We start from the raw sequence: 26859 nt of genomic DNA on the forward strand, positions 1-26859 counted from the left end.
TTGGGAGAAAAGTAAAAAAAAAAAAAAAAAAAAAGAGAAAGAAACTTTCACCAAAGGGGATGATCTAAACAGGAGTAACATTGGTGTAAATCCACTTCCCCACGTCATGCACACATCTTGTACACCTCTGAATTGTCTCCACTCTAGTTGTGGTGCGACAACCCCTCGATGGGTAAACGATCCCCACTCGGGGCAGGTCTGCATGAAGGTGTACCTTCTTCACCTGTTTTAGGCGCAAAATTAGGAGGGACACAAAAGTGGGATGGTAATACATAACAAGGTACACTAATGCTAAATTTTGGAGAAAGTACTTATGCCTTCTACCCCTCTTGCGGGTTTCTTCTTTCGCCTTGAGTGTGCCTTCGCCTTCTATGTCTTCTCCAAGTTCCACTTCCGATTTCAGGTTGAGGAGAGATGCGATGAGGCAGTCCTGGAGGGCGAAGGGGATGGAGGGGGCGGTGAAGCAGTGGCGCAGTGAAGCAGTGATGGAAGTCGCGGCAATGGCGGCACTCACGGATTAGCACCTCGTTGCAACCATGCCTACCTGCAGAAACAACGCGGGGTGCTTGTCCAAGAGGGCGTCCAGAACGGAGGAATCAAAGCGTAGAAACAGTAGCGACGAAATGGTGAAAAGAACCTTAAGCGCGAGGAAAAACCCGCGCTCGTCCGTTTGAATCCGCCCAACGCAACCATTGAAGTAGTTGTGTTCGAAGAGGTAGGGCTCTGAGGTGGCAGCCTCTCCCTTTGGGGGCATCAAAAAAGAGAAGTAGTAGTGTAAAAAAAAATTCACAGAAAAGGAGAGGACTCTGCTTATATTTCGAGTGAACAGTTGGTCTCCCCTCCTTTTGTTGTACTCGTCCTCACATATGATGTAGACGAAGGGTACTCCGTTCAGCTTATCAATTGGTATCTTGCACGGTAGGACCAAATCGTAATCTTTGGAAAAAAAATTATGAACATGTTCAGGTGGAAATTTCACAAAATGATCATTTTGAACAATCTGGACAGACTCTACAACGTTAAAAATGCATCTGTAAAAAATGTCATAGAGGATTTTTATGTGCACAAGGTTTCTCATGGTTGGATCGAGTATGAGGAAAAAGAGCTTCGTTACAAACTGCTTGTTGTGGATGTATCGATCTGCATGCACGTTCTTTACGATTAGAAGCAATGCCAAGAAATCCTTTTCGTCCTCTACCCAAATGGCGAACAACTCCAGTAAGCTCAGAAAATCATCCACATAGTGCCCATTCTCGAAAACTAAATAATTGCAAAAGAGATGCACCATTGAAGTTAGTTGTTTATCAAACTGTCCTTTCAGCATTTTGAAAGAAGCGCAAGATGGATTCAATTCGTGGAGGTGCGATTTCACATCTTTAAAAAATTCAATGACAACTTCGATCGCTTTTTTGATTTTTCCTATAATGGTGTGCAGTTCGCCCATGGGGAGGTGCACTCGGGGGGGGGTCTCCCCCGTTGCGTCCACTTTTTGCCTCTCTGTTGTGTCCACTTTTTGCCTCTCTTTTGCGCCCACTTCCTGCCTCCCTCCCGCGTCGACTCCGTCTTGACTGATAAAATTAATCACATGCTCGATATTGCCGCAAACAAGTGGGATGATCTGTCCGGAGAAGGTCCCCCCCTCAAAGGGGCAAGTGTCCCCCTTACCGCTCTCTCCCCCCATGTGTTTCATCACCTTTTCTGCAAATAAGTAAAGCTCTACGTTCATATATGATAATGGCGTTTTTAAAATGTCGACACTTTTCTCATTTAGGAAGGAATAACTCAGACATGAGTAGACAGTGGAGTAGAGCGTGTATAGGACCTCCTTCTCCTCTGGAACCTTCACTTGGGAAAAAAGATATATTACATTGGCATACAGTTTGTATACACTCCTCTTTTCCAACATGTGTACACATCGTTGCTTCTTTATGTGCGCATTCAGATTGATTTGACACTTCATTGCGGTTACTCTGCTTTGGCTGTACGTTTCGATGACCTTATTGAGTAAGTGGAAGTACTCCTTCACGAAACGGCTCCCGCTGAGCTTTAGAAACGTATTGTTTAGTAGTAGTAGGGACATGTCTACGTTTCTGCTGTGCAGAAGGAACTTGGCCCCCCGCAAGTGGGTCATCATTTGGGAGGCTTCGTCTAGGGTGTGTGCCGCCCCGTTAGGGTGTTCCCCATTTGGGAGTTCCTCATTTGGGAGTTCCCCATTTGGAAGTTCTCCATTTGGAGTATTTCCCCCTTTAGGAATGTTTTCCCGTTTAGGGGTATTTACCCCATTAGAGCTGCCTACCCCCGCGCGCATCGCCTCCACCAGTCGGATGTTCTCGCTGAGTGCATCGAAAAGGAGCTCCACTAAGCTTACGCGCTTGACGCGCTCTTCCATGGAGTCGTCCTCCGCTGAGGAGTCCTCGTCTCCGGAGGAGCAGTCGTCCATGGAGGCATCCCCCTCGCACACCTTTTCGCCTACCTCTTCGAATACCTCTTGGCACACTTGTTCTCCCCCCCCAAGTGCCCCATCGAAGTCTTCCCGCTTCTTCCCCTCATGGAGGAACTCCTTAAACCCCTTGGGCCCGCCCCGTCCTCCCCCGAAGGGCGGTGGTCGGCGAAGATGCCCCCCTTTCTTTAGCCTCTTCTGCAAAAAATACATGTCGGCGTCAAAGCTGACGCTGTTCCCTTCACGAGGAAAAAAGGAGTTATCCACAATCTCCCTCTCATTTAAAAACGGTAGCATTTTCAGAAGGTATTCTAGGCATTCCAAGTAAATGTCGTTGATTCCGTCAGTGTTGTAGTTGTCCCCCACGTGGTGCGATCCGTCTGAGCCATCCGATCCGTTGCACTCTGGCAACTCCCTCGTGTCGCTCAAACCTGGGGAGAGCTTCCCACTCCGTTTCTGCGAGGTGAAAGCTGCTTCCCCTTTCCCCTTCCCACTTCCTTTCTTTGCCCTCTTCTGCATCACCTCCACCTTCTCATTCCATTCATTCACAAAATCGCAGTAATAAAAAATGATGGAATTAAGAAACGGCATACACCTTCTTAAGTAAACCTGAGTCGACTCAGCTATTAAGCTGTTTACTAACCGCAGAGCAAATAACTGGAAGGAGTTGTCCGACCGGAGTAGTAACGAAATGAAGTCAACACTGATGCATTTTGAAATCTTTAATTTTTCTCCTTCATGTAGGTAGCTTGTATATCTGGACAATTTTAAAATGTTTCCAAATTTGTCCTTGGTGTTGTCACTGTTTTTTATCCTTTTCAGGATGGCCTCTATCTCTTGGCTTTTGCTCAGATCGCTGTTTTTCTCCCCCATCGTTGTCTTTTTCGTTCATTTGTTTTGCGTTCATTTGTTTTCACTCTCCAGTGAGTGGGGAAGCGGAAAGGCAGCAGTGCGGAGGAACAGCGACGCGGACAAACAAACGTGGTGACAAAAAAAAAAAAAAAAAAAAGAAGTTACTTCTTCCCCCCCGGTGAGGTTCACTGAAGCAACCTCTTTCACAGCGAAAGGGTCAGTCGCGCCCATTCACAAAGTGGACGCGCTGTTATTATTTTTGCTTCTCCGTTAGGGAAGTTAGCACGGTGAAGAGGGGCGCGGTTGGCGTGGTCGTCGTCGTGAGCGTTGTCAGCGTCGTGACCGTGGTGAGCGGCACTTTGACCCGCTTGACTCTATTTTTACGAGGGGCAGATGGTGCCCGCCGAGGAGTGAACGAAGATGCAAACGGAAACGTCACCGCTATAAGTAGGCCCTCGCTGTCAAAGCATTGGAGATTCCTTTGGGGGCTTCCCTTTTGGAGCATCCTTCTGGGGCTCCCACTTCCAACTATCCCTTCTTCATGTTAAGGGTCCTTCGTACCCCTTGATCGCTTTTTTATTTTTCGGGAAAAAACAAACAAAAAGGGTGGGTTAAATGAGGAATAACGCCACGGGGACAGGCATGCGCGCATGTGCCAGTACTCATATGGGTATGCCCCTCCACATCTCCAGTTTGCAACAAAACGGGGAGACGAAACAACGTCCAACAGGCTCGTGTTGTAAGCAGCGTTATGCGGTTATTTCGCCACTTATATTTTTTTTTTTTCTTCTTTACTCATTCTCCGCTTGGGCTCCTTCCAACTGCAAATTAAAGAAAACCAATAAGAAGGGCGGAAAATATTCAACACACCGGGGTAAGGGGCACTCCACGTGCGTCCCCTTTTTGTCAAAATTAGCACAAATGGGGAGGGAGCGAAGCGGGTAGATTCTTCTATTTCGCACGTATTGGTTTTATTTGTTTTGTCTTTTTTTTTATTTTTATTTTTTCTTCATTTTTATTTTATTTCTTTTCCTTTTTTGGGAAGGTACCTTTTGTTGTTTTTCCCAAAGATAAACCCTTCGTGGGAAACCTGCATTTGTATACGTTATTTTTTTTTTTGCAAAGTACTCGCCCAGGACAGAGAACACGGGGGAGGTGGAAATGGGGCCTCACTTCTTCCGCCCCCGTACGATCACATTTTCCCACTGCATTTTTAGATTTCCTCAGACGCGGCTTACATATTTGGGGAACCCTTTGCAAAACCAGGCATAATTCCGGAAGTTTTTAGGAACACCTTTTACTCTGTAAGGGGGAAAAAAAAAAAAAAAAAGAAAGTTACAAATGGGTTGAGTTACGCGTGGTTTAGGTTTTCTTTTCCGTGCTGCTTCAACTTATTGTTGTGTTCCTCCCGCCGACGCCCTCGCCCTCTCCAAAATGGGGGCTGCTTCTTCTTACCCGTTAGCTGTGGACATCTAAGGGGGGAAAATAAGGGGAGTATCCATTTCATGTGTATTTTTTTTTTTTTTCCTTTTTCAAGCCATTTCTAAAAAGGCGTTACCGTGAAGTAGTCACAGTCGACTTCCTTGCATTTTTCTGAAAGGGATTTTTAAAAAAACAGATAACGTGAGAATCCGTCTAATTGTTTTCACGTCATACATTTTGGCAATTTCTCTTCGCATGGAGTGAGGGAAAACAAGTTTGCCTCTCCTGTTACCGTATAGGTCGTCCAAGCGCAAGGCTGAGCTCATCTCGAACACAACATCCTTCTTTTCGCACACCCCTGTAATGGTGAACAAACAAGGTGGGAGCTTCTTCAGCGTGGCAAAACCGCGACATGTGTTTTGATGTATCTGTCGGTGTGTCTGTTGGGGGAAGTTCCCCTAACGGCTGAGTATATGCAGCTCCGGACAGGGTGGCAAAAAACTTTCCCCTTTTGACACCTTGAACATTTGGAAACACTTCGTAGTTGTGGGGCAGCCTTCCGCTAACTGTCAAACGGGGGGAAATGCGGCGATGCGGTGGTGTGGCGGTGCAGCGGTGTGGCGGTGTAGCGGTGTGGCGGTGTAGCGGTGTGGCTGCGTTGCAACTGTGTCGCCATGTGGCTGCGTTGCGACTGTGTGGCCATGTGGCTGCGTTGCGACTGTGTGGCCATGTGGCTGCGTCGCGGTGTGCCTCCACGCTGCTATGCCGCTACTCCCTGCTTAAAGATAAAGGGTCGCCCGGGGAAGGCCCCTTTTTTTATCGTTTACTGTAAGACATTTTGATATAAATCTGAGGGGTAGGAATAGGGAGAAAAAATGAACAACCGAATTTGCGCTTTCTCAAAGGCATGCTAAGGGAGGCCCATTCCCCATCAGAAGCTGCCATCCGACTCTGTCCCCTCGTGCATATGGCACACATCGTTAACTCTCACCTTGGAGCTCCTATCAACTGTCGCATTTTTGTAGGAGGAGGACTCACACAGTGTGTACCCATCGGAGTTGAATATTATAAAAACGCAGTTGCTTAAGGCGTTGCACCTGATTTGGACGGGGCACACACATGAGGGGGTTCGGGTGGGGACATATGTTCACAAGGAGTGCCGTAGTGGCGTAGTGCTGCAGTGCTGTATTGATGTGACAGAGGGAAAAATAATGCGGAGAGTCGTTCCAATTCAGAATGTGCCGCATGCTTACTCCTTCTCGGCCTCGTTCACGTCTATGTATTTTTTCCTAAGCAGCGGTTTTTCGCAGAGGGCGTTTCTGCGAAAGGGGCGGAGGGGGGGAGGGTTTTCTCGTGAGAAAGGGGAAAACGCAGGGGGGGCACACTCTTCGACGTGGAGCTGCACATCGACTCATCTTCACATCCGCCCATCTGCACATCTTCCCCTTTACATGTCCTCCACATGAAGGTACAGTTCCTCCTTTACCGCTTCAGCTGTGGAATCGACAGGGGGCCAAAATGAAGGAGGTGAGTAGAACGTGAGAAGATGAGAAGAAGTCCCCGCGCTAGAGTGTGGAAACGCATGCGCCTAAACCTAAACCCGCGCTGCTCTACCCTTTTTTAGAAAAGACCTTCAAACTCAACATTCCAGGTATTGTCGCCCCCTCTTTGGGCCTTTACGTTGTCTGCAAGAGAAGTGATAAACCAAGTGGGACAACCAAATGAGTAGCACACAAAACATGTTAAGATAAAATGGCTTTGCTCCATTTTTCTCCCATTTAGGGAAGCGGAAAATGCTGGAAAGGTCTTTACGTACACGTGGGGAATTCCTCCAGCGCGTCCGACGTGCAGGTGTATTTTACGACAAGTCTGTGAAAGTCTTTTATCATGGAAAGGACTCTAAACGTTTCGTCGTTCACAGGGATCTGGGGGGTGCATAAGTGGACAGTGGGGGCATACGCAAAGTAGAGAAAAGAAAACACTGTAGTGAGGACTTCCCATCAACACTGCCACCTCCTTCTCAGTGCTTCCACCCCACCGAAGCTCACATCAAATGTGAGGCTCCACCCAAATTGTGCATTTTTACATCGCAGCTGGCTTTCCCTTCACATAACATCTGGACAACGGGCAGGGTGTGCGGTGCGTCTAAGGGGCCTGGGGGGGTCCACATGGTACAAAGGAGTTAGAGTCATCTCGTTGGAGCCTTTTTCCAAGGTGGGCCACTCGCACATGGGTGCGAATGTGCATGTCAGGACAGGCGTGTCAATGGCTATGTCAGCACGCACTGGACACGCGTGGCGTCGGCGTCATTTGTGAGATAACTTTTTTTTATCAGAAAATGATCGACGGACGGATTTCCATAGCTAGCGTCCAAAATATGGACAGACTGAGTTCCCCCGCAATGTAGAGTTATCCTTTCGTTTAAATTCCCACTTTGTATTTTTACAGGGCCATTTGCAATTTCATCGTTTGGCTTTAAGCAGAGAGACGTATATCTGCACAAGGTGGTGATTAGCACCACGAAAGGGATCAACCTTACGCGATTCATTTGGGGGAACACAAAATGGGCAAGGTGCTTGGGAGGGGGCACACAAGTAGGACGATTTACTCCAGCTGTGAAGTCTGCTTGAGAGAGGCACCCAATTGAGAGAACTCATAAAGCGAAATTTGCTTCAGAGGAAGGCGGAATCTCCCACCTCATAAATAATCCGCACAGTGTTAACGATGTTGCAATTTTCTGGCAAGTCCGTCACTGCTGGTGAGCTATGTGTAGGTACACAAAGGGGAGAAGTTGTGTGTAGGGGGGGATCCAGAACGACCTCCGCGCGCATGAAACATGCACATATCGGTACACCTTTTGGAGGAAGTGAATCCAAGACATTACCATTTATTTTCCCTTTCTTTTTTACCTACTTTAATCGGAGCGCGATGATGGGCAGTTGGCCTTCGAGTGACTCGTCCCCCACTTTGTGGTCCACTTCGGAGAAGTCAAAAAGGCGATGGAACAAACGGGGGAAGAATATGCCCAAGATGAAAATTGACCAGACGGTGGATGTTTTCTCCCCCTTTATAGTCTTCATCCCAAAACCGTTTAATTTATGCCGAACAGGGGAAGTTTAAAATGGCTTGTTTGAGGATTGTTAAAATGCAGCGCATTGCTAACTTGGCCTTCACTCATCCTTTTATGGTCTCCCCCAAATGGCAACATCTTTTTCCCAAAAAAAAAAGGCTGCCCATTATGAAGTATGTATAATATGTTTATGAACAAATGGGACAACGCCGGGCAATACCAAAAAGTGCCCATTGCGCGAGGGGGAAAAAAAAAAAAGAACAAAACCATCAAATGGGAAAGTGATCAAATGAGCAACTTCAATTTCTTCAACCATTAAAACATTCCAAATTTTTCAAAAGAGATACTTTTTCAAATTTCCTTTATTGGAGCTTCCTCAGCGAAGGATTCCTCATCCTTGAGAGGATAAAACAAAAGGAAGCCATTTGCAACAGGGGAGAAGCCAGCACCGTGGCACCTGCTCAATTCGGCCCACTAATTGTAGAACACAAGTGGAGCTTCCTCTTAAAGGGCACAAAAAATACATCTGCGTAAAATCCATCCTAGGGAATCCATTTGGCACGTTTGTCAAAAATGAATCTGTGACAGGCCAGAACGTGAGGCCAAGCCGTCGTTTGCCCCACCGCAGAGCAGGGACAGTCTTTCCCATTTACAGTTGCGCCGCGCAGAAGTATGTACATACATACGTACATACTACCCACAGTGTGCACATTTGTGTGGGCATCTCCGCTGCGACGTAAGGCCAACATGCGTCCGCGCCTTAGTCGAAGGAAGAGAAGAATGCCCCCTTCATACAAACATGTGTCACCCAAAAAATGAAAACGAACGTAGCACGGAAGGGCAGGCGACAAAAAATACCGAAAGTGCCGACACGTTAAAGAGACAGCTCAGTGAATTGTACGCCGACGAAGGTTGCCTAGGTTGCCAAAGTTGCCAACATTGCGAAAAGGGTCAACCAGAAGATACCTCCCATTTTGTTAGCAGTGCAAGTTCCGGGAAAAAACGAGAAACTGCCACGGAAGAGCATAACCCTGAAGAAATTCACCAAAGTGCAAATGCACATGAAAAGGAGGACAATGGGATACACCAAAATGGACAAACCCTAAACCCTGAAAAAACGAATACAAAAAAGCATAAATCCTCAACGGATGAACCACCAAATAGGAGGGGGAAAAAAAAAAGAAAAAAAAAATTTTATGACAATGAAGTGACCAAACCGTCGAAACAAATGATCAGAATAAATTACCTACTGCAAGCATCATTTCTAATGAATGAATTTAACCCGAACATCTCAAGGGAGTATATCAAAACGATGAGAAAACTTTCGAACAAATTTTTAATAAAATACGACAGAAAATTTAAGAAACTCTTCTGCAAAAAATGCAACTCGGTTCTCATCCCAAGTGCTACTTGCAAGGTTTCTGTTAACCCACTAAATTTGAGGAAGAAAAAAAAAAAAAAAAAAAAAGAGGAGGTGAGTAGCAATTTGAAGGGGAAGGTGAGAGATGAATTTCTGGTTTCATACCGATGTAACTACTGCCAGCATGACACGAAACTCGTTTACGAAAATGGTTTGACCGCTCAGCGCGCGAATGAAGCGGAGGCCGTCTGACGAGGATGCAGATCAAAAGTGGATGAGAAAGCGCATGTACAACGGTATAAACATGTTTAGCAGGGGGGGGTGCTCCGCAAATTGGAACAAAAATTCTGAGCAATGTGTGCAAGGGTGAGACATTTTAAAAGGGGGAAAAAAAAACCCTAACTCCTTCCCCACATGGACACACAGCTTGTAGGAATTGTTAGCTTTATTCTGTTAAAACCAGAAATGCGAAAAATGAAAAAAATTGAAGCAAACCACAGTATGGCAACACGAAGTAAACAAAATTACAAGCAATGATCCGTTTCCACAAGTAAACTTACAAAATGGAGCTTTATTTTTCCCCCCGCCCTGCCTCTTCCTTTTACTGCTTCCTTTAAATTTATGTCTTAAATATCCACAATTAGGGAACGCCAGTTATGAAGGACAAGCAAATCTGGCCCATTTTTTTTTTTTTTTTTTTTTTTTTTTTTTTTTTTGTTTGAAGTGTCTAGATTTTTTGCAACTGCACTTCATTTTCTCATTCGTAAAAGGGAAGAGTAAAAATATTCAATAGCACCTTTGTTTATTGAAATTTTCGCATAAATTTTTCCCAATTAACAGACTACGTGGAAATTAAGCCTTTTCGCCATCTCAACATCTCTACAAATTTGTGCACATGTGAGTGTGTGTACGCGAAGGGTTGCATATAAATGCGCATTTATATGTATATATATCATATGCACATATGTTTACCCATACAAATTGACACTCCCTTTTGGATAGAAATTTATTCATCCTTTTTTTATCCCCAAATGATACGCCCTTATTGCGTAAAAGTTGCTTTCCACAAGTGACAGTTCCTACCGCTACGTACACAGTTCTTAAAGCGCCTAGAGAATTCAACTGGAAAGTTATTGGAGTGGAAAATATGAACTTGGCATAGAAAAATAGAAGATATTTTTTTTTTTTTAATGAACAAAATTGATAAAAATAAAATTCGCGCATTTTTCTTAAAAAAAATATGACCATGCAATATTTTTTTTCATGTTAAAATTAAGTGACAGTATCGAAAGCTAGCCATCGTTTTCTTTTTTTCATTTTTTTTTTTTTTTTTTTTTACAACACTGCAACAATCTTGCTTGTTCCCGTTCGTGCATTCGCATGTTATTTCTACTTTGGATTACACAAAAAAAATGGGGTACAAATATTTTTTCACGAATATATGAATTTTTCAGGATATTTGCGCTTGTATGTGTTTCTTCTAATTCATCTGGTTTTAGCATCCGCTTTGTTTTGTTTTATTGTGTTTTTTTTTCCAGGTCATCCATCCACAGCACTCTTTTTAACATGTACACATATGTATAGTAATAGCCTTTTTTTTTTTTTTTTTTTTTTTTGTACCCTTATTTCTTCGCATAGCTACCAGCAACAGGATAAAATGCACATGAACAAATTTTAAAATAGCTTTTTTTTTTTTTCTTCCTTTTCTTTCTTTTGTACATGTTAAATGTTACCCATCAGCATGCTTTAAAAATTTTTTTTTCTTTTTCCATTCTCTGCACATTTTTTTTTTTGTATTAAAATTGTGATGTTGTTTATGTATACATATATGCAGGCACTTGTATAATACGTCCGTCCCTTTGTTTGTTTTTTGTAGTTACTTTTAATTGGCTAATTTGTGTAACATAAAGAAAAAAACACATTTGAGGAAAAAAGAAAGAGGCTACATAGACCATTTTTGCGCGTCACTTTTGGGCGCCATTTTTACTTGCCATTTTTACTTACCATTTTTACGTGCCATTTCTACGTGCCATTTCTACGTACCATTTTTATGCGCCCCTTTTGCGCGCCATTTTTACTCACCACTTTTACTCACCAGTTGTAATGAATAATCTCACCATAGATGGACCCAATCGACAGTAAAAACGCGGACCCGTCAGACCACTCAACAAGTGAAAGACAGGAAAACGCGGCACCGGGAATCGAAACGAGGGATGAAAACCCAAAGAAGATAGATGAAGAAGAAAAAATTGCAGCAGTAGAAGCAAATGAAAATGCTCCAACTGCTGCCAATGATGTTGTAAATGACACAAAGGCGGGGGCGACGAACTTTGATACTTCGAATAAGGACAAAAACTGCGGCATGGATCCTACTATCAACGTGATCGAGGCGAACAACCAAAATGTTTCAAAGGGAAACTCGACCGAAAAACTGACGGAAAATGAGGAAATCAGAGAGGGTCATAATGGCCTGAATGTGGAAGACGCGTCCAAATTGGTCAAAAAAGGAGCTGAACACGTGGACAAAAAGGAGGATTTAAAAGAGGGGGAGCAAGAGGCTAGAAAGGAGGCTGAAAAGGAAGACGAAAGGGAGAACGAAAAAGAGAACTTTCCAAGTAGCCAACTCAAACCGCTTGACGAAGCTCCCATGAGCAAAAACCCGGATATCATCTTTTCCCCCAAAGCACCAACCACTTTTAGCAACAGCGAGCCGTTATACATCGAAGTGAAAGGCCTCCTGCAGGTCCTTAACGCTCAGGATTTTGCGAATAACATGAGTATGAAAAGTTTAGATTTAGGAAAAAAAAACGAAACTGCACCGACCAGCAAGCGCTCACTTAGTGTGCCATACAAAGGAGTTTCGAAGGGCATTCCAAAGGACATTAACAGGCAAAGCAGTAGAAGCACTAATGCAGCTGCTGAGAAGTTTCCAGGGCTGCCCAAATCAGCAAATCTGCTAAAAAGACCCCCTCTTCCAGTTAAGTCGCCCATAATAAATCCACCAATCACATTGAACAAAAGTAACCTCCATAAGGAGGGAATTACGGGGGAAGCGTTAGACACTGGTAAAGGAAAAAGCATTTTTCGAAATTTACCAAAGAAAATCCCTTCACCGGAAGTAGTAAATATAAAGCCCAAAGCAATGATTAAAACGAATTTTGTCCCATTCAAAGAAATTAGCAAAGACGAAAAAGCGAAAGCGCTGCTGCCAAAAGAAAAAATATCTTTGAAAATTCCTCCAAAAGTGTTACCCTTTCTGATTAAAGAGAAAAGTGTTAAGCATAAAGCTCCTCCCAAGGCTAACATAAAACACACGTTGCATTATCTTAAGAGAGCTGTAGAAATAGGAAGCAAAGAAGTTGATGAATCTGCGACGGAAAGGAAAGAAGCTCTAAGTAGGGCCACTAGTCATACCAGAAAGAGCTCAGAAATGACTCGAAAATTTGTAGAAAAACCCAAAAATGCACAAAAAAGTATCCCCTTAAAGATGGAAGCTGTGAAAAGAGGAAAGGCAATTTTAGACACGAAGAAAATTTTAGCCAAAAAACCCATCTCCAAGTTAGTGACCAAATCGGAGACAAGGGAAAAAGGTGGAAAGAAACAGATTCTGCTTAAGAGTATACAGGAGAAAAAGCCACAACCGTCGGAGGCTCCTCTCGATATCGCTACCCCTAAATTAGACAACACCCCAGATGCAGATATTGAAAAGAGTCCCCAAAAGGAAGAAAAAACAGCCGAGGAAGGGGACCATGCGAACAATGAACAGAGAAACGTAAATGAAGATACCAAGGAAGAACCTCCTGAGGTGGATAAGGAAGAGGTCGTAGTAGTTGATACGGAACACATCATAGAGAGGGAAAAAACGTTAGAAGAAAAAAATGAATCCGAAATAGGAAAATATAGGGAAGACATGTACGACTTGACGAGAAGCGAAACGGAGAGGCCGGAAAGGGCAGGTGAAGGGGAGGGGGAAGTCGTGGGGGAAGCTGTCACGGTTGAAAGGGTAAAAAAGGTGGACGATGGGGATGAGCACACCGATGCGGGTGGAGATAACGACTTGGATGCAGGGAAGGGAGAAGAAAAAGGCGAAAAAGACGAAAAAGAGGAAAAAGGAGATAAAGCCGAAAAGGCGGATGGTCAAGAGCAAGGGGGAAATTCGGCTAGTGGGCCAATGGGGGTAGAACCGGAAGAGTTGGAAGGTGGAGAAAAGGGACACAAAACGGTTCAACCAGCGGAAGAGAAGGGACACGAAACGATTCAAGCAGCGGAACCGGATAAGCCGGCGGAACCAGAATCAGACGAGAAAAAGAAGGGGCTCCAAAAAGTGAACGAAGCGAAGGAGCCGAAAAAAACAAAATTCGAGGTAAAGAAAGGCGCGGACCAGAAGATAGGCAAAAAGGTGCCAAAAAGAGGCGATAACGCATCGGTAAAAAAGGATGAGGGTGGGACGCCGCTGACTATGAAGACGATTGGGAAGGCGCCGCTAACTATGAAGACGATTGGGAAGACGCCTCTAACTATGAAGACGATTGGGAAGATGCCGCTCACCATGAAGGCAATTGGGAAGGCACCGCTCACCATGAAGGCAATTGGGAAGGCACCGCTCACCATGAAGGCAATTGGGAAGGCGCCGCTCACTATGAAGGCAATTGGGAAGGCGCCGCTCACTATGAAGGCAATTGGGAAGGCTCCGCTATCCCTGAACACCTTCGGGAAGGCACCTCTAGCCGTGAAGCAAAGTGCAAAGCCCGAATTGGTCCTAAAACACAAGGCAACGATGAAAGGCAGCCCGACGTTAGTAAAATTAAAGACAAATATCACAGGCAACGTAAAAGAGAAGAAGAGCGTAAAAACTGAAAAAAGCAGCGACCCGATAAAAAGTGTAACTGCTAAGAATTCGCCCCAAAGAAAAAGCACCCTCTTTTTGAAGAAAGTTAACACTTTTAAGAAAGCTACATTGAGCAAAAATTCATTGAAAGATGTAGATGCAGAAAAGAAGAAGCTTCTAAAAAAGCTAGATACATCTATGAGTGATAAAAAGGGGAAGATAGATGCAGAAGAAAATGATTCCATTTCCATGCCAAGTAAAAATGTGTCCAAGAAAGTTTCTTCTGCATCGATTAAAAACGCCTTGTCCAATTTTAAGAAAAAACCGTTCACTAAGTCCAAGACGGACAGCATTCATGAGATCAGGTCGAACGGAGGCAACCACGACGCAATCGTGTCGTCCAAGTCAGAAAATATTCACAGCGTGTTGGAGCATCAGCAGCAGGAGCAGAGAGAAGCGGAAGAAGAGGAGTTATTTACAAAAAAGCTGCTAAGTTCGAAGGATCTAAGAGCGGGTGCAAAATCGGACTCCTCCGATGAGAGTGATGATCAAAATGAAAGTAAAAACGAAAATCAGAACCAAAATAAAAATGAAAACCCAAATCAAGATCAAAGTGCGAACGAATCCCCTCCTCCCATGGGGAAGAAGGAAGAAGTCGTCGGATCCAAGGAGGGTGAAGAATTGCCCAAGATGGTAGCAAAAAAACCCTCTTTGAAGAAATCCAAATCGCTCAAGAAGCTCAAGTCCAAGGCGAGCAAAAAAATGAACATGAGTGATGACATGTCCATTGGGGAAGAAAAGGGAACTAAAAAAATTGCTAAGCTGAGTAGCTCCAAGAAGATAAAAAGTGCCCTGTCTCAAATGAAGGTGGAGAAGAAAATGAAGAAGCTGAAATCAGAAATATTGCACAAGGCAGCGAGCGGCGTAGCCAAAATGAAAGATAACAAGGGCCCCAAGAAATATAAATCCATCACTGGAAATGGGAACAGTAAAGTTGCCAAAGAAGGACTGGGAAGCGAATCCTTGCTGCAAAAGGAATTAGTCAAAATGAAGTCTTTTAAGGATAAATGGAACAACGATTTTGTGACTCCAAGGATAGGAGGTATGGATTCATCTAATAGCTTTTTTGCTCATGACAAATCGGAAATGTCTAACGCTGATGCGTCCGATGATGATGACGCTGCCCACTCGGCTAACTCTCCTTCGGTGGCGTCCAGAAAGATGCGAAAGAAGAAGAAAATGAGTAACCGCGCGAATGGAATGCTGAGCAACCGCGTAAATGGCCCTATCATCCGCACAGAGGACGCTCCGAAAAAGAGGGGAATCCCCGCGAAGGGTAAAAAAACTGCCGCCAGCTCCACCATTAAATCGGTGGAGCATAGAACTGTGAGCGACTTGGAGCAGGAAGCACAACAAAGCTTCCTGGGAATACATAGAGACAGCAGGGCCACGAACACACGTGGTGAAGGAAGAAGAAACAACGGAGAAGAAAGAAGAAACAGGGGGGAACAAAGACGAAACAGCGGGGAAGAAAGACGAAACAGCGGGGAAGAAAGACGAAACAGTGGAGAAGCAAGCGCTGCGATGTTAAAAGTGAGAAACGCTTCCCTGTTCAATTTTAACCGAATCAAATCGACGAACACGTTGAGGAACTTATCCGTCCAAGTGAAGTTAGAATCGCCGCCCCCCACGGAAGTGCAATCCCGAGAGGAACCCAATTTGAAGGTAAACAATTTATGCTCCAGAAGGCCATCAGTTAGCAGAAGGACAAGTGGGATGATCACGCAAAATACCAGTTGGATGTTTGACACATGTTGCTCAGTGGGGAATAACAGCACTACTACTCCCTATGTCGACGAGAGAAAAGAACCCGCGGTTCAGAATTTCAGCTCCCTCTTTAATGTGAATAATAAATATATGCCGCGAAGCAGGAATTTACAAATGGCTCTCCTGTCTGGCAACAGCGTAAAGCTGTCAAATGTTTACGAGTCTGATTTGCTGGGCAGAGGGGGGGAATGGACGCTGAACAGAGAGACTCTGCGTGGGTCGCTCAGCGGCAACAAGGCCAGCGACGGGAGCCCCTTGCGCAGACCGGTCAGCGGATTGATGAGTAGTCCGCCGAGCAGGCCGATGAGCAGCCAGGTGATCCGCCGAGTGAACGGCCAGATGGGCGGTCAAATGGGGAGAGACCAGATGGGCGGCCAATTGAGGAGAGGCCAAATGGGCGGCCAATTGAGGAGAAGCCAACTCAGCCACCAACTGGACGGACGGAATAGCCTCCCCCTGAACTGCAAAATGAATTCTGCATCATACTCTAATAGATCACTCCTAAATAATAGCGGCCCCCTGGAGTTAAGAAGAAGGCCATCCTGCAGCACAACAGTGAATTACTGCAGTTGTATATAGAAGGGAGGGGGGGGTGCTGTGTGATGGGAGAGACTTCCCGGAATGGTTCCCTCTGTCGATCCTCCAGGACGATTCTAGTGCTTCTTGGTGGATCATCATTTCACCCGTGGGGATATATTTCCCTCCCGAAGTGTCTGCAACCGTGAGGAAGTTATAAAATGTATACGCAAAAGTAGGTACGGGGTAGGTACATACATTATTTGAACATTCTACCAACGTGATACATTATTTGAACATTCTACCAACGTGATGTTTTTTTTTTTTTTTTTTTTTTGTTTTTTTTCCACCCCTCTTTTTCATTATCAAAAATGTTACCCTTTGCTTGTTTTTGTCTCCATCCGATCGGTGTCGATAATTCTTTCGTAGAATTAAAATTTCGTAGCCTTACATGACATGAGCAATATAATTAATTATTTTACGCCCAAAGTGGAGGGAACGCACCTTTTTTTTCTCTCCCCCTTGTTGTATACGTCGCGGTACACATTTTGATACGCACATATGTGGCCCCGCCTCCTGTTGGGTGCTTCCCTCTTTCCTTTTGCATTCCTTTTGTTTTTGTTTTTTTTTTGTTTTTTTTTTGTTTTTCTTTTTGTTTTTTTTTTGTTTTTCTTTTTGTTTTTTTTTCGTTTTTTTTCGTTTTTTTTTCGTTTTTTTTTCATTTTTTTTTTGCCCCTCCGCAGTAATGTGCATTCAGAGACAAAGGTTACCCTTATGGGTGCCTACATGGAAAACGAGTGCGGCGAACATTATTTCGTGCCCACCAGGCAATCGAAAAGGATTGGATAATTTTGCAAAATCAAAAAGGGGGGGAACGTTGGCTACGAGGGAAAAAATATCACTTAAGTGTCACTTAAATATCACTTAAGTGGCACTTAAATATCACTTAAATGTCACTTAAATATCACTTAAGCATCACTTAAATATCACTTAAGCATCACTTAAATATCACTTAAGCATCACTTAAATATCACTTAAGCATCACTTAAATATCACTTAAATATCACTTAGGCCAAATTAACCGTTAAAAAAGGGCAACGAATTGGGAAATAAAAAAAAGAGAGAAAAAAAAAATGAAGATCAAAAAAAGGGGGCACGCAAGTAGAAGACACGCAGAAATGGCTTCTTCCTAATATGCTCATAATGCTCTGTTGTCCGATTTTTCTTCTCCTTCCTGTTAGTGGTTCGTCGTTGGGCCCACCTTGCACTTGTTCAGGTGCTTTTTCAAGTGGTCATTTTCGTGATACAGGTGGCTGATGTGCCTTCTGTATAAATCAATTTGCGTTTTGTACATGGGCAGGAGGTTCCCTTGGCTACTGGACGGCACAGGCTGTGTCTCCCCCAATTCTACCCTGCTACAGAGCGGTGGTGTTACATCTACCGAGGCCCCCTTCTGTGGCTTCTCTTTCGTCCGCACATTAACCGAGTTGGCCTTAATCAAACGTTCATTTTTTCTAGTGAGCCTCTGCTTGTTTTTCACCAAATTGTGTGTGTAAAAGAGGAAGTCTTTTATCACACTTTGTTGCAGCTTAATTAAATTTAAAGAGTCATTGTAGCTCTTAATTAACAAAGTTACCATTTGGAACGTCTTTTCCGAATGGGGAGATTGGTTCAGCACGTCATAGGTTGGAACATGGACATGCTTTACCATCACTTCGTCGTTAAAAATGTGGAAATTGCTCTTCTCATCGCACGTCATAATTTTTTCGGTGTATGTAGAAAGGGACAAATCATTTTCATACAATGTGTCATTAATAAGGGTTATGTCATTTTCACTGAAAAAATGTGGCTGAGCAGATTTTGTATTTAATTTTGTTTTTCTCTTTTCTTCCTCTTTTTCTTTCTTCCTCTTTTGCTCTTTTAACTGCAGAAAGTTCAGGATGTATTTGTTTGCATAAATTACATTTTCACTGTCATATGTTATGTCCTCCTTGTAGACATTCGTGACTTTTCTTCCTTTGTCTTCTTCATTCTTTATGGCACTTAACAAATTTAGTTCTCTCAGGAGGAAGAAGTTTTTAACGAGCCTCTTGGCAATTTTTATTTTGTCTTCCTTGTACGTATCTTCGCATTGGATGTCTTGGCTAATCAGTTTGTTTACATCGCCGCTGCTCATTTTTGTTGTCTGCCCCCTTCGGTTGGGTAATTTACGTCGGTTTTGCTCGTCTCCCTGCGTCTGCGTGGGGGCATATGTACATACGGACGTGAGCATATATGCAAATAGCCGTCCATGTGTTTTTGCCCCACTTGGGGGTTGCCTTCTTCGCCCCTTTTGTAAGTCTCCCCTCGCTATGTCGGCCTCTTAACAGTTGTAAAAATATTCACTGCTCTTTTTCGCAATTTTGCAACTTCGCAATTTTGCAATTTCGCACTTTCCGTTGTTGTCGCCCCAGCCATGCTTGCTCGCTCCTCAAATGTTAATGTGAATTTTTCGCTCAGTTGCCGCTAATTCCTGACATGAGGAATGAACATATTGATGCATGCGTGGGATAATTATACATGCCTATTTCGCGCATGTGATAACGTGAAAGGGGGAAAAAATGAAAAGGGACGTGGAAACAAAATTACGAGTGGGGAAAGAAAAGTTCACGAGGCGGCGGACGCACATATGGTAACACGCGCGCCGCGTTATTATACATGTATTTTTTTTACGTTATGATGTGCCCATGTGTACGCGTATATGCGCACATGATAGGCAAACAGAAAAAAAATGTACTTTATGTATACACGTACAAACCGCAGTGATATGCAACATATGAGAAAAGAAGAAAAAAAAAGAAAGGATTAAACAAAATGAAAAGTTTCACTGCTTTAATCCGAATTTGTTTGTGCGAGTTATTGGCGCCATTCGTTTTCCATGGCCATTTTTTTAAACCATTTTTTTAAACCACTTTTTTAAACCACTTTTTTAAACCATTTTTTTAAACCATTGTTTTTAGGCATCATACAGATGTTCAGCGTTTTGCGTTCAGCGATTTCCGTCTTGTGTTTTCCGTTTTGCGATTTCCGTTTTCCTTTTTTGAAACATTGCATTCGTTTAGCGAAGTGTTCAGCTCGTTCGCCCCTTTTTTTTTAACCCCCCATTTTCGAATGCGGATGGACAGCATAAATTCTTTAATTTGTCGAACTCTGAGTTTTTGAATTTTCGAGCATTGTTTTAAAAGCGCGAAATGTGGCCACTGCTGCTGCAGTTTCTGCAGCTTTGTGAGCAATTCTTTTAGAGGGAGCCCGGCGTTGTCCTCTTCCCTTTTGAGTGGCGTGGCGACTTGGGGAAAGCAAGCTGTGAAGGCGTTTTGTTGTTTCGTTGTTTTGTTCTTTGGCTGTTTTGTTGTTTTGTTCTTTTGTTGTTTCTTTGTTTTGTTCTTTGGCTGTTTTGATGTTTTCTTGTTTTTCTCCTTTTTTTTGTTTTTTTTTGGTCCCGTTTGAGTTCTTCACCGCGGTTGCTATCCTCGTGGGAACTCTTAACGTTAAGCCGATGTGCATGCTGTACACACTTACACGCATACGTGTAACCCGTGCGAAATCCCATTTGGGTTAAAATTGGGATTGTTTTCCCCCCACACCCACACACATACAGAACACCCCTGTCTGGCGCCTAGCCGCTCGTACGTTGCGGCGTACATTCGTGCAGAGCGCCCCTTTTCTCCTTTTCCCCTTTTCCTCTTTTTTTATCCCCTCCAAAAAAAATGTTCTGTTGTTCCAAGAACATATTAGACACGGTGGAGAAGAGGAAGGACTACCTAATGTACGCGGGAAAAGAGACAAACGATGAGAGAAATGAATTAATATCAATATATGGCAATGAAGTATCCCTCGTTGACATTTTAAGAAGAGGAAATGAGCCGACGTCCAAGGAAAAGAGCGGCACAGTTAAGAGGATACCGTCGGTATGTAAATCCAATGTGCTCCAATATTATGAAGCGAAATTTTTGAAGGGAAAAAGTGCCAAGGGGGCATCCCTTACAGATATAAAAAAAAACGAAGAAGCGAGAGAAAAAAAAACAGATACACGCAAGTCACACTATGATAAATATAATGAGGATCTTATTCAGGACAAGCACCAGGCGGATGAGTTTACTCATTTGAGTACAAAGCACAAATTTAAAGCTTTGAAGGAAATACAGAGGCAGCTGAAAAATTGCGTAAAGGACCAGGAGTTTAGCTTCCACGATGATATTTTGTTTTTGAACATATACAGATTAACCCACAAGAAAATATATTCCCTGCTTGACAGGAAAGAGAAAAATGTGGTAAGTTTGGAGGGGTCCCCACGTGATGCGCGGGTGGGTGAGCGAATGGCTGCATGGTTCTGTACGTGTAGGCACATGTCTATGCCTGTGTGTATGCTCAAGTCTATGCCTCTTTATATACGTGCACTCCCCTCTCCCACCCACCCCTGCACAGGACTATTACAACTGCAACGAAGTCCTGGACATGATACTAAACGGGAAGCTACACAAACACAGCCTAATTAAGCGAAAATCGGAGGAGCAGTATGTGTACCTAAAAGAAAAAATCAGAGAAATTCATTTTTTAAAAAATATTGAGCTACAGTACTATCTCAAAGTTAAGAAGAACATACCCTCCATGAAACCTAAATTTGAAGAAAATTACACAAAGGAAAACACTCTATTTCTGGAATTCAGCGAAGCATTATTAGCGGAAAAGGTAAAGTCATTAAAACGGTTCTTTGTTTCTCCCTACTGCAAAAACGTTGTAGAAATAGTTTTAATACCTAAGAAGAAGAACTGGAACAGATCTTATGGGCATCATAAGATTTTCGCCGATCTTTTTGTGACAAAACATATTTCTGTATACTTTTATCACATCATTGAGAAAAAAATGGAAAAGAATAATCTGGCACAGAAGACAGGTCCTATACAGTTAAGAATAAAATTGAAGACAAACTACCCCCAAGCAGTAAAGACCATTTTCAGATACATATACGACAAAAATTTGAACCTTGACGAATTAGATTTTAAACTCTTGGTGACTGTTTATATGGAGTGTCTTAATTTGAAAATTGCGAGCATCATGGATGACGTGATTGAGGTGATTTCTCAGAAGGCCACCTTCGACAACATCATTGGGGTGCTGGGGCTGGCGTCCAGCTTTGGGCAGATCGCGAGTCCCCTGTTTAACGACTTCGCGCGAATCATTTCGGACTCGGGGGGGTACCTCTTTGCGAGTAAGCCAACGAAGCGCTCGCATCAGGGTAGAGTGTGCACGTGAGAGTGAGCATGTGAGAGTGAGCATGTGAGAGTGTACACTTGATAGTTTTCACGCGAAAATGTCTACGCGTGAAAATGTAAAAATGCCCGTTCCCCCTCACCGCTCCCCCCTTTTCCCGTCCTAACTCCACAGGAAATTACCATTACCTGCTGGACAGTGAAACATACAGCCACTTGCTCAGCAGCGACAACGTCGTCTTGAACGAAATGAGGCTCTTCATTGAATCCGTAAAATTCATAATCAAGAAGAACTGCGACATGAGAGAACAAAATTTAATTTTCCAAAACATCCGATTCAACCTCCTATCCACGGAACACCTCTACGAAATTCACCACTATATAAAAAATTGCTTCGAAGACATTATAAATAACAAGTACGACGAGACGAATTTCATTTGCATGAGATATCGACCCTCGAAATTGAGCATAAAGGGAGAGTGTTCAAATAATGACCACATGGAACCTTCGAATGAAGCGAATTCAGAGAGTAAAGAAGGTGATCAGGGGGACAAATCAGATGATGTAAAGACAAAGGAAGAAGTCACACCTGTTAGAAAACCCCCCAATTTGTCATTTTCTGAAGAAATAAAACATTTGAACGAATTTTACAAAATAGTAAATAAAGAAGCATTTGAACCGCCGTACATTAGTAAGAAGAAAAAAGAATTATTACCCATTAAGGGAATAACCATTTGCATGAAGAATATTTACAACATCCTTCTTGATCATATTTTCCAGAAAATGGGAAATCAAAAAGAGATAAAGGAGAGATGCAGGTTATGGAAGGATAATGAAAACTTCTTGTGTGTAAACGATTTTACCATGGAGAAGTACTCCTTCCAATTAATTAAAAAGAAAGAAAGTACACATAAGGATGCTTTCACACATGGAGACGAAAGGTTGATAAGCGAATGTAGATTGGTATACCAAATCGTACAAAGTAAAGAGAGTAATATTTCCATCGGAGTGATGTTAAAAAAGAAGGAATTAAACAATTTATCCACTCAACAGAATTGTAAAATTCCAGGCGCGTTACTCGAATGTAGTCATCCACTGGTAATTTATTTTGACTTTTTTGTAAATGATTTTTACGTGTGCAATGTTGACAATAGCAGCTCCACGTTACTGAATAGGAGGAAGCTGAACATACATGCACATGAAAATAAATTGCAAAATGGGGACATCATTATTTACAGCGTAGCCGTTATAAATCAGGCCCTCAAAATTGACATCACAATATTACCAAAGGATATCAGCTTTTCCTTCTCCTTTGCGCTGCTAAAACTGACCATTTGGGGGGGGCAGGTGATAAAGAAGCCCTTCATCCACGTGACGCCCTTTTTCGCCCTCAAGGATGCGTTAGACTCTATTTCGGTGCCCATCGTGAAGTTTTAACTGCGCCCGGGCATTTGGAGAAAGCGGGCTGGCCACATGTAAAGATGTTGCTATACGTATGTATGGATGGATGTATGCATGTATGTATATATATTTGTGTGCACGTCTGTCTACGGATCTGCACGTACACGTAAACATGCCTGTGTTGCTTCTTCACCGTCTGGTGTTTTTTCTTTTGTATCTGGCGTCACAGGGCCCCACTCGCACAAATGCATTATTTTTTTAATCCCATTATGACCCCCCTTGGTGAATTTACTTTTTCACATCAGAAATTTTTTTTTTATTTTATTTTTTTTTTTTGCGTCAAAAAAGTTCTTTTTAATTTGCATAGCGCAATTCACATGAATTCATGACATGTGCATTTATATGTTTGCAAAAGCAATAAGCATATGAGATGCTTGCGTTCATATGCGAGCACCGTGAGCGCGGTATGTATGCAATGCTATATACACAAGAGTGTATATGTGGGGTGGACAGCTGAGCATTTTGCCAAAGGATAGATAAAGCAGCGCTCCCTTGCTCTCTTTGCTAATATTTCGTTTTTAATTTTTGAATCTTTTTTTTGAAGTTAGTTTTTAAGTTAACCTCCTTTCGTTTTACTCCTTCGAAGTGATTTTTATTTTTATTTTTTTTCTTTTCGCTTTTTTTTTTACATAGCTATGCATTTTTCTTTTTTTTTTTGCCTACACAATGTTGCCTTGTTTTTTTTTTTCATTCAGCAAGAATTTAGTACTTTTCTGTTTTGTCAAATTATATAACACTTTTAAATGCTTTAAAAAATTTGACACTTTATAATTAAGCACAGATGTTTTTTCATCTGGTTTGAATTTGCCACATGATGATGATTCCTAGTCGTCCCTCCCCTTCTTTTAATATGCATGAAAGTTTTTCTACGCGGTAGAGCTCGTCGCGGCGTCACACCTCTCACTTGCATCTTTTTCCCCACCCGGCGCATCAAACGAGAAAAGAAGAAAAAAGAAGAAAAAGGAAGAAAAAAAAAAGAAAGAAAAATTCGCCAAATTAGCAAAATTAGCAGAATTAGCAAAAAGGGCCCCTCCTTCGGGATATACCACTTCCTCTCATCATACAGCCCAGTCCAGCAAAGATGACTAAAAAAATTTCTAAGGTATCAAAGCAACTGTGTGTACGCTGAGATTCGGTTCTCTGGTGGACTGATTGATTCATTTTTTTTATGCGAAACGAGGGGGATATAAAACGGATGCACAGAAAAAAAAGGAAAAATATAAAACGTGGTACATAGAACATAGTCCACAAAACGTAGTCCACAAAACGTAGTACGTAGAACGTAAGAAAAGGGGCAACTTAAAAACATTAGAACATAAACAAATTGACAGATGAAGAGTCCCAAATTCGTCAATTAACCAATTGGCTAGCCAACCAACACATGGGCACAAAATTTTTGTATGTTCACATCTGTGTGGGCCTTTTCGTCACCACTTAAAATCATGCCGCTCAGCAAAAGTCTGTTCTCATTTGCTTATAGTTATTTTATTCCTTTTTTTTTTTTTCTTTCTTTCATTTTCCTGGGGGCAACCAAAGATGAACAAACACATCTGTATCTTTGGAGGCTCCTTTGATCCACTTACTCATGCGCACGAAATGGTCCTCACAGAGCTCAGCAACCTAGACTGGATAGACGAGATATGGGTAGTCGTCTGCAGGTGTCGAAACGATAAGGACCTAGCCGAATTCGAACATAGACATAATATGTTTTCCCTAATCATGAATAAGAATTCCCCTAAGATGTTAAAAAATAAAATTTTCTTAAAAGATATTGAGTGCAAAGAAACTAGCACTCCAACTTATCATTTGCTGAAGATGCAAAAGGAGAAATATCCAAATTATAATTTTTACTTTACTATTGGGTCGGATCTTCTGAATGACATTTTTTCTTGGGATAATGGAGAACAGCTAGTTGCAGAAAATAACTTCATAATATTCGAACGGGGGAATTTTAAAATCGATGAAAATGTGCTGAAGAAATTCCCAAGTTTCTATTTAATCAAAATTGAAAATATGTCATTTATTAATTATATTTCTTCAACTGACGCGAGGAAGTTGTTATCCCAGAAGAAAAACTCAGAAGATCTGAAGAAGTATATCCACCCTGTCATTATTAACTATATAAAAGAACATAACTTGTATGATTACAACTAGACGTAGCGCTTAGCTTAGCGTTTACGTTAAATTAGTTTTCTGTCACTGTCGCAGTTGGGTTGGGCAGTAAAAAAAAAACACTTCTATTTGCTGCCCACCTCTCATTGCTCCCTAACTATACATTACATGTCACCAGTTCTCCGCTGCGAGGTTCGCACTGCATGTCACGCGTTAAACATATTTACACACTTTTCTTCTTACTCTCTATCGTAAATTTTGGCTCCTTTTTATTTTTTGAAAAAATGTTTTGAAGTAATAATTAAATATTTTCATGATGCGTTTTCATAAATGTAGACGTTTATTTTTGAAAATAAATGGACCATATATTAATTATTATTTTTTTCAGCAAAAGCATCTGTCACTGTGTGTGTGCCTCCTTTCTTTTGATAAAAGGTGAGTAATTCTTGGAAACGTGGGGAAGCCCTCAATGCACGTTTTTTTTTCGTTACTTTCTTCGTCTTCGTTTTATCCATTCTCTTTTTTTGTGCACGTTCTCCCTTTTTTGGCCTGCATTGCTCCACACACACACACTTCGCCTATCTTTGCTCCCCTTCTATTTTCCTTTTTACCCCCTATTCATTTAATACGATCCCATGGTACAACTCATTTTATGGGTTAAAGAAAAAATAATTTTTTATAGTGACTCCAATAATGCGAGTGATAAAAAAGAGAAGATAAAATCTGCTCTTCCCCCTACTCGTGGGGCTCACCACCATTGCTTTAGACGTAGTTATGGATATCCACCCCGGGGAAACATTTTCACTAACTATAACACTTTTTTCCTTTTTCCCCCCTTTGGCAATTTACGCGCCTTTCAAATTGCGCCCATCCGGTGCGCGCTTCAAACAGACCTACCTATGTTAATTTTTTATTCTTCAATTTTTTTCTTAATGCTACAACGAGGGGTGGTAAAATTACCCCGTCTTCTTTCATCACATTGGTTAGATCACCGTTATCGTCATCTTTCTTAACAGGCTCCTCCGGGTTGTTCATTTCTTCACAGGATTTTAAAAAATAGGCATCGGTTTCTAACGTGTTGTTCATATCATCCGACTTATTTTGGTGTATTATAGTCTGATACGGCGCAAAGGACACCATGGCTTTGAACTTACCACCATTTGAATCGTAAAAGAATTTCCCATGTTGTGTCTTTATAAATTCCTTTGTCTTCAAATCATCCTTAAAGGATAAGTACATTCGTGAATGCGTTATATCGCCCCCCGGATTTTCTGGTACACATCCGTTTACATAGTAATAATAATCTAATTCATCTTTGAGGCTGCTTGGGAAGGACTCAAAAAAATTGTCTTCACTTAAAGTTGGTGGTAAATGTCGAATGATGATTTTTTTCTTATGTACACAGGATTGTTCCTTTTTCAGTAAAGTTATCAGCAGATCTTCTTGTTTTTTTAATACCTTTTCGCTCTGCGATTTTTTAACATGGTTACTGTCTGCATTATGATTTTCTTTACTATTCTTTGTTATTTTATCACGGCTTTCTACTTCATGCCTCCTTGTGCTAAGTGATTTTCTATTACATTCGTAGTATTTTAAGTCTTCGTATTTTTTTTTCCTTTCGATGGTGTTTTTTTTGCTATTATCTTCCCGTTCTGTGAGTTCTTCCTTTGCTTCATTGGAGTGTCTTCTGTTGCTATTATTATTTTGATTTTCATTCGTTTT

General features: G+C 42.3%; 8 protein-coding genes across 8 annotated transcripts in view; 4 read left to right on the forward strand and 4 right to left on the reverse strand.

Annotated features, from left to right (window-relative positions):
• Window positions 1–104: 104 nt before the first annotated feature.
• Window positions 105–3313, reverse strand: C922_01768 (hypothetical protein; the record flags this gene model as incomplete). Its single annotated transcript, XM_008817371.1, has 3 exons — window positions 105–143; window positions 215–430; window positions 545–3313. The coding sequence occupies 3 exons, from the start codon at window positions 3311–3313 to the stop codon at window positions 105–107; spliced, it is 3024 nt and encodes a 1007-aa protein (XP_008815593.1).
• Window positions 3314–5645: 2332 nt separating this feature from the next.
• Window positions 5646–7262, reverse strand: C922_01769 (hypothetical protein; the record flags this gene model as incomplete). Its single annotated transcript, XM_008817372.1, has 7 exons — window positions 5646–5811; window positions 5968–6033; window positions 6166–6208; window positions 6346–6399; window positions 6531–6639; window positions 6801–6868; window positions 7037–7262. The coding sequence occupies 7 exons, from the start codon at window positions 7260–7262 to the stop codon at window positions 5646–5648; spliced, it is 732 nt and encodes a 243-aa protein (XP_008815594.1).
• A 1321-nt stretch (window positions 7263–8583) lies between these two features.
• On the forward strand, window positions 8584–9396 carry C922_01770 (ribonuclease P protein subunit RPR2; the record flags this gene model as incomplete). Its single annotated transcript, XM_008817373.1, has 1 exon — window positions 8584–9396. The coding sequence occupies one exon, from the start codon at window positions 8584–8586 to the stop codon at window positions 9394–9396; it is 813 nt and encodes a 270-aa protein (XP_008815595.1).
• A 1870-nt stretch (window positions 9397–11266) lies between these two features.
• On the forward strand, window positions 11267–16378 carry C922_01771 (hypothetical protein; the record flags this gene model as incomplete). The annotated part of the gene is made up of 1 exon (XM_008817374.1): window positions 11267–16378. The coding sequence occupies one exon, from the start codon at window positions 11267–11269 to the stop codon at window positions 16376–16378; it is 5112 nt and encodes a 1703-aa protein (XP_008815596.1).
• A 1174-nt stretch (window positions 16379–17552) lies between these two features.
• C922_01772 (hypothetical protein) lies at window positions 17553–18491 on the reverse strand (the record flags this gene model as incomplete). Its single annotated transcript, XM_008817375.1, has 1 exon — window positions 17553–18491. The coding sequence occupies one exon, from the start codon at window positions 18489–18491 to the stop codon at window positions 17553–17555; it is 939 nt and encodes a 312-aa protein (XP_008815597.1).
• Window positions 18492–20061: 1570 nt separating this feature from the next.
• On the forward strand, window positions 20062–23001 carry C922_01773 (hypothetical protein; the record flags this gene model as incomplete). Its single annotated transcript, XM_008817376.1, has 3 exons — window positions 20062–20625; window positions 20780–21563; window positions 21740–23001. The coding sequence occupies 3 exons, from the start codon at window positions 20062–20064 to the stop codon at window positions 22999–23001; spliced, it is 2610 nt and encodes an 869-aa protein (XP_008815598.1).
• A 1560-nt stretch (window positions 23002–24561) lies between these two features.
• Window positions 24562–25179, forward strand: C922_01774 (nicotinate-nucleotide adenylyltransferase; the record flags this gene model as incomplete). The annotated part of the gene is made up of 1 exon (XM_008817377.1): window positions 24562–25179. The coding sequence occupies one exon, from the start codon at window positions 24562–24564 to the stop codon at window positions 25177–25179; it is 618 nt and encodes a 205-aa protein (XP_008815599.1).
• Window positions 25180–26034: 855 nt separating this feature from the next.
• Window positions 26035–26859, reverse strand: part of C922_01775 (hypothetical protein) — a gene marked incomplete at both ends in the record, with an annotated part of 1262 nt that continues 437 nt past the window's right edge. The window contains one exon of the mRNA XM_008817378.1: window positions 26035–26807. Coding sequence (XP_008815600.1) covers window positions 26035–26807 — 773 coding nt within the window. The remainder of the gene's footprint in view (window positions 26808–26859) is intronic.

This window comes from Plasmodium inui (assembly GCF_000524495.1).
Source record: "Plasmodium inui San Antonio 1 unplaced genomic scaffold supercont1.6, whole genome shotgun sequence".
Lineage (NCBI taxonomy): Eukaryota > Apicomplexa > Aconoidasida > Haemosporida > Plasmodiidae > Plasmodium > Plasmodium inui.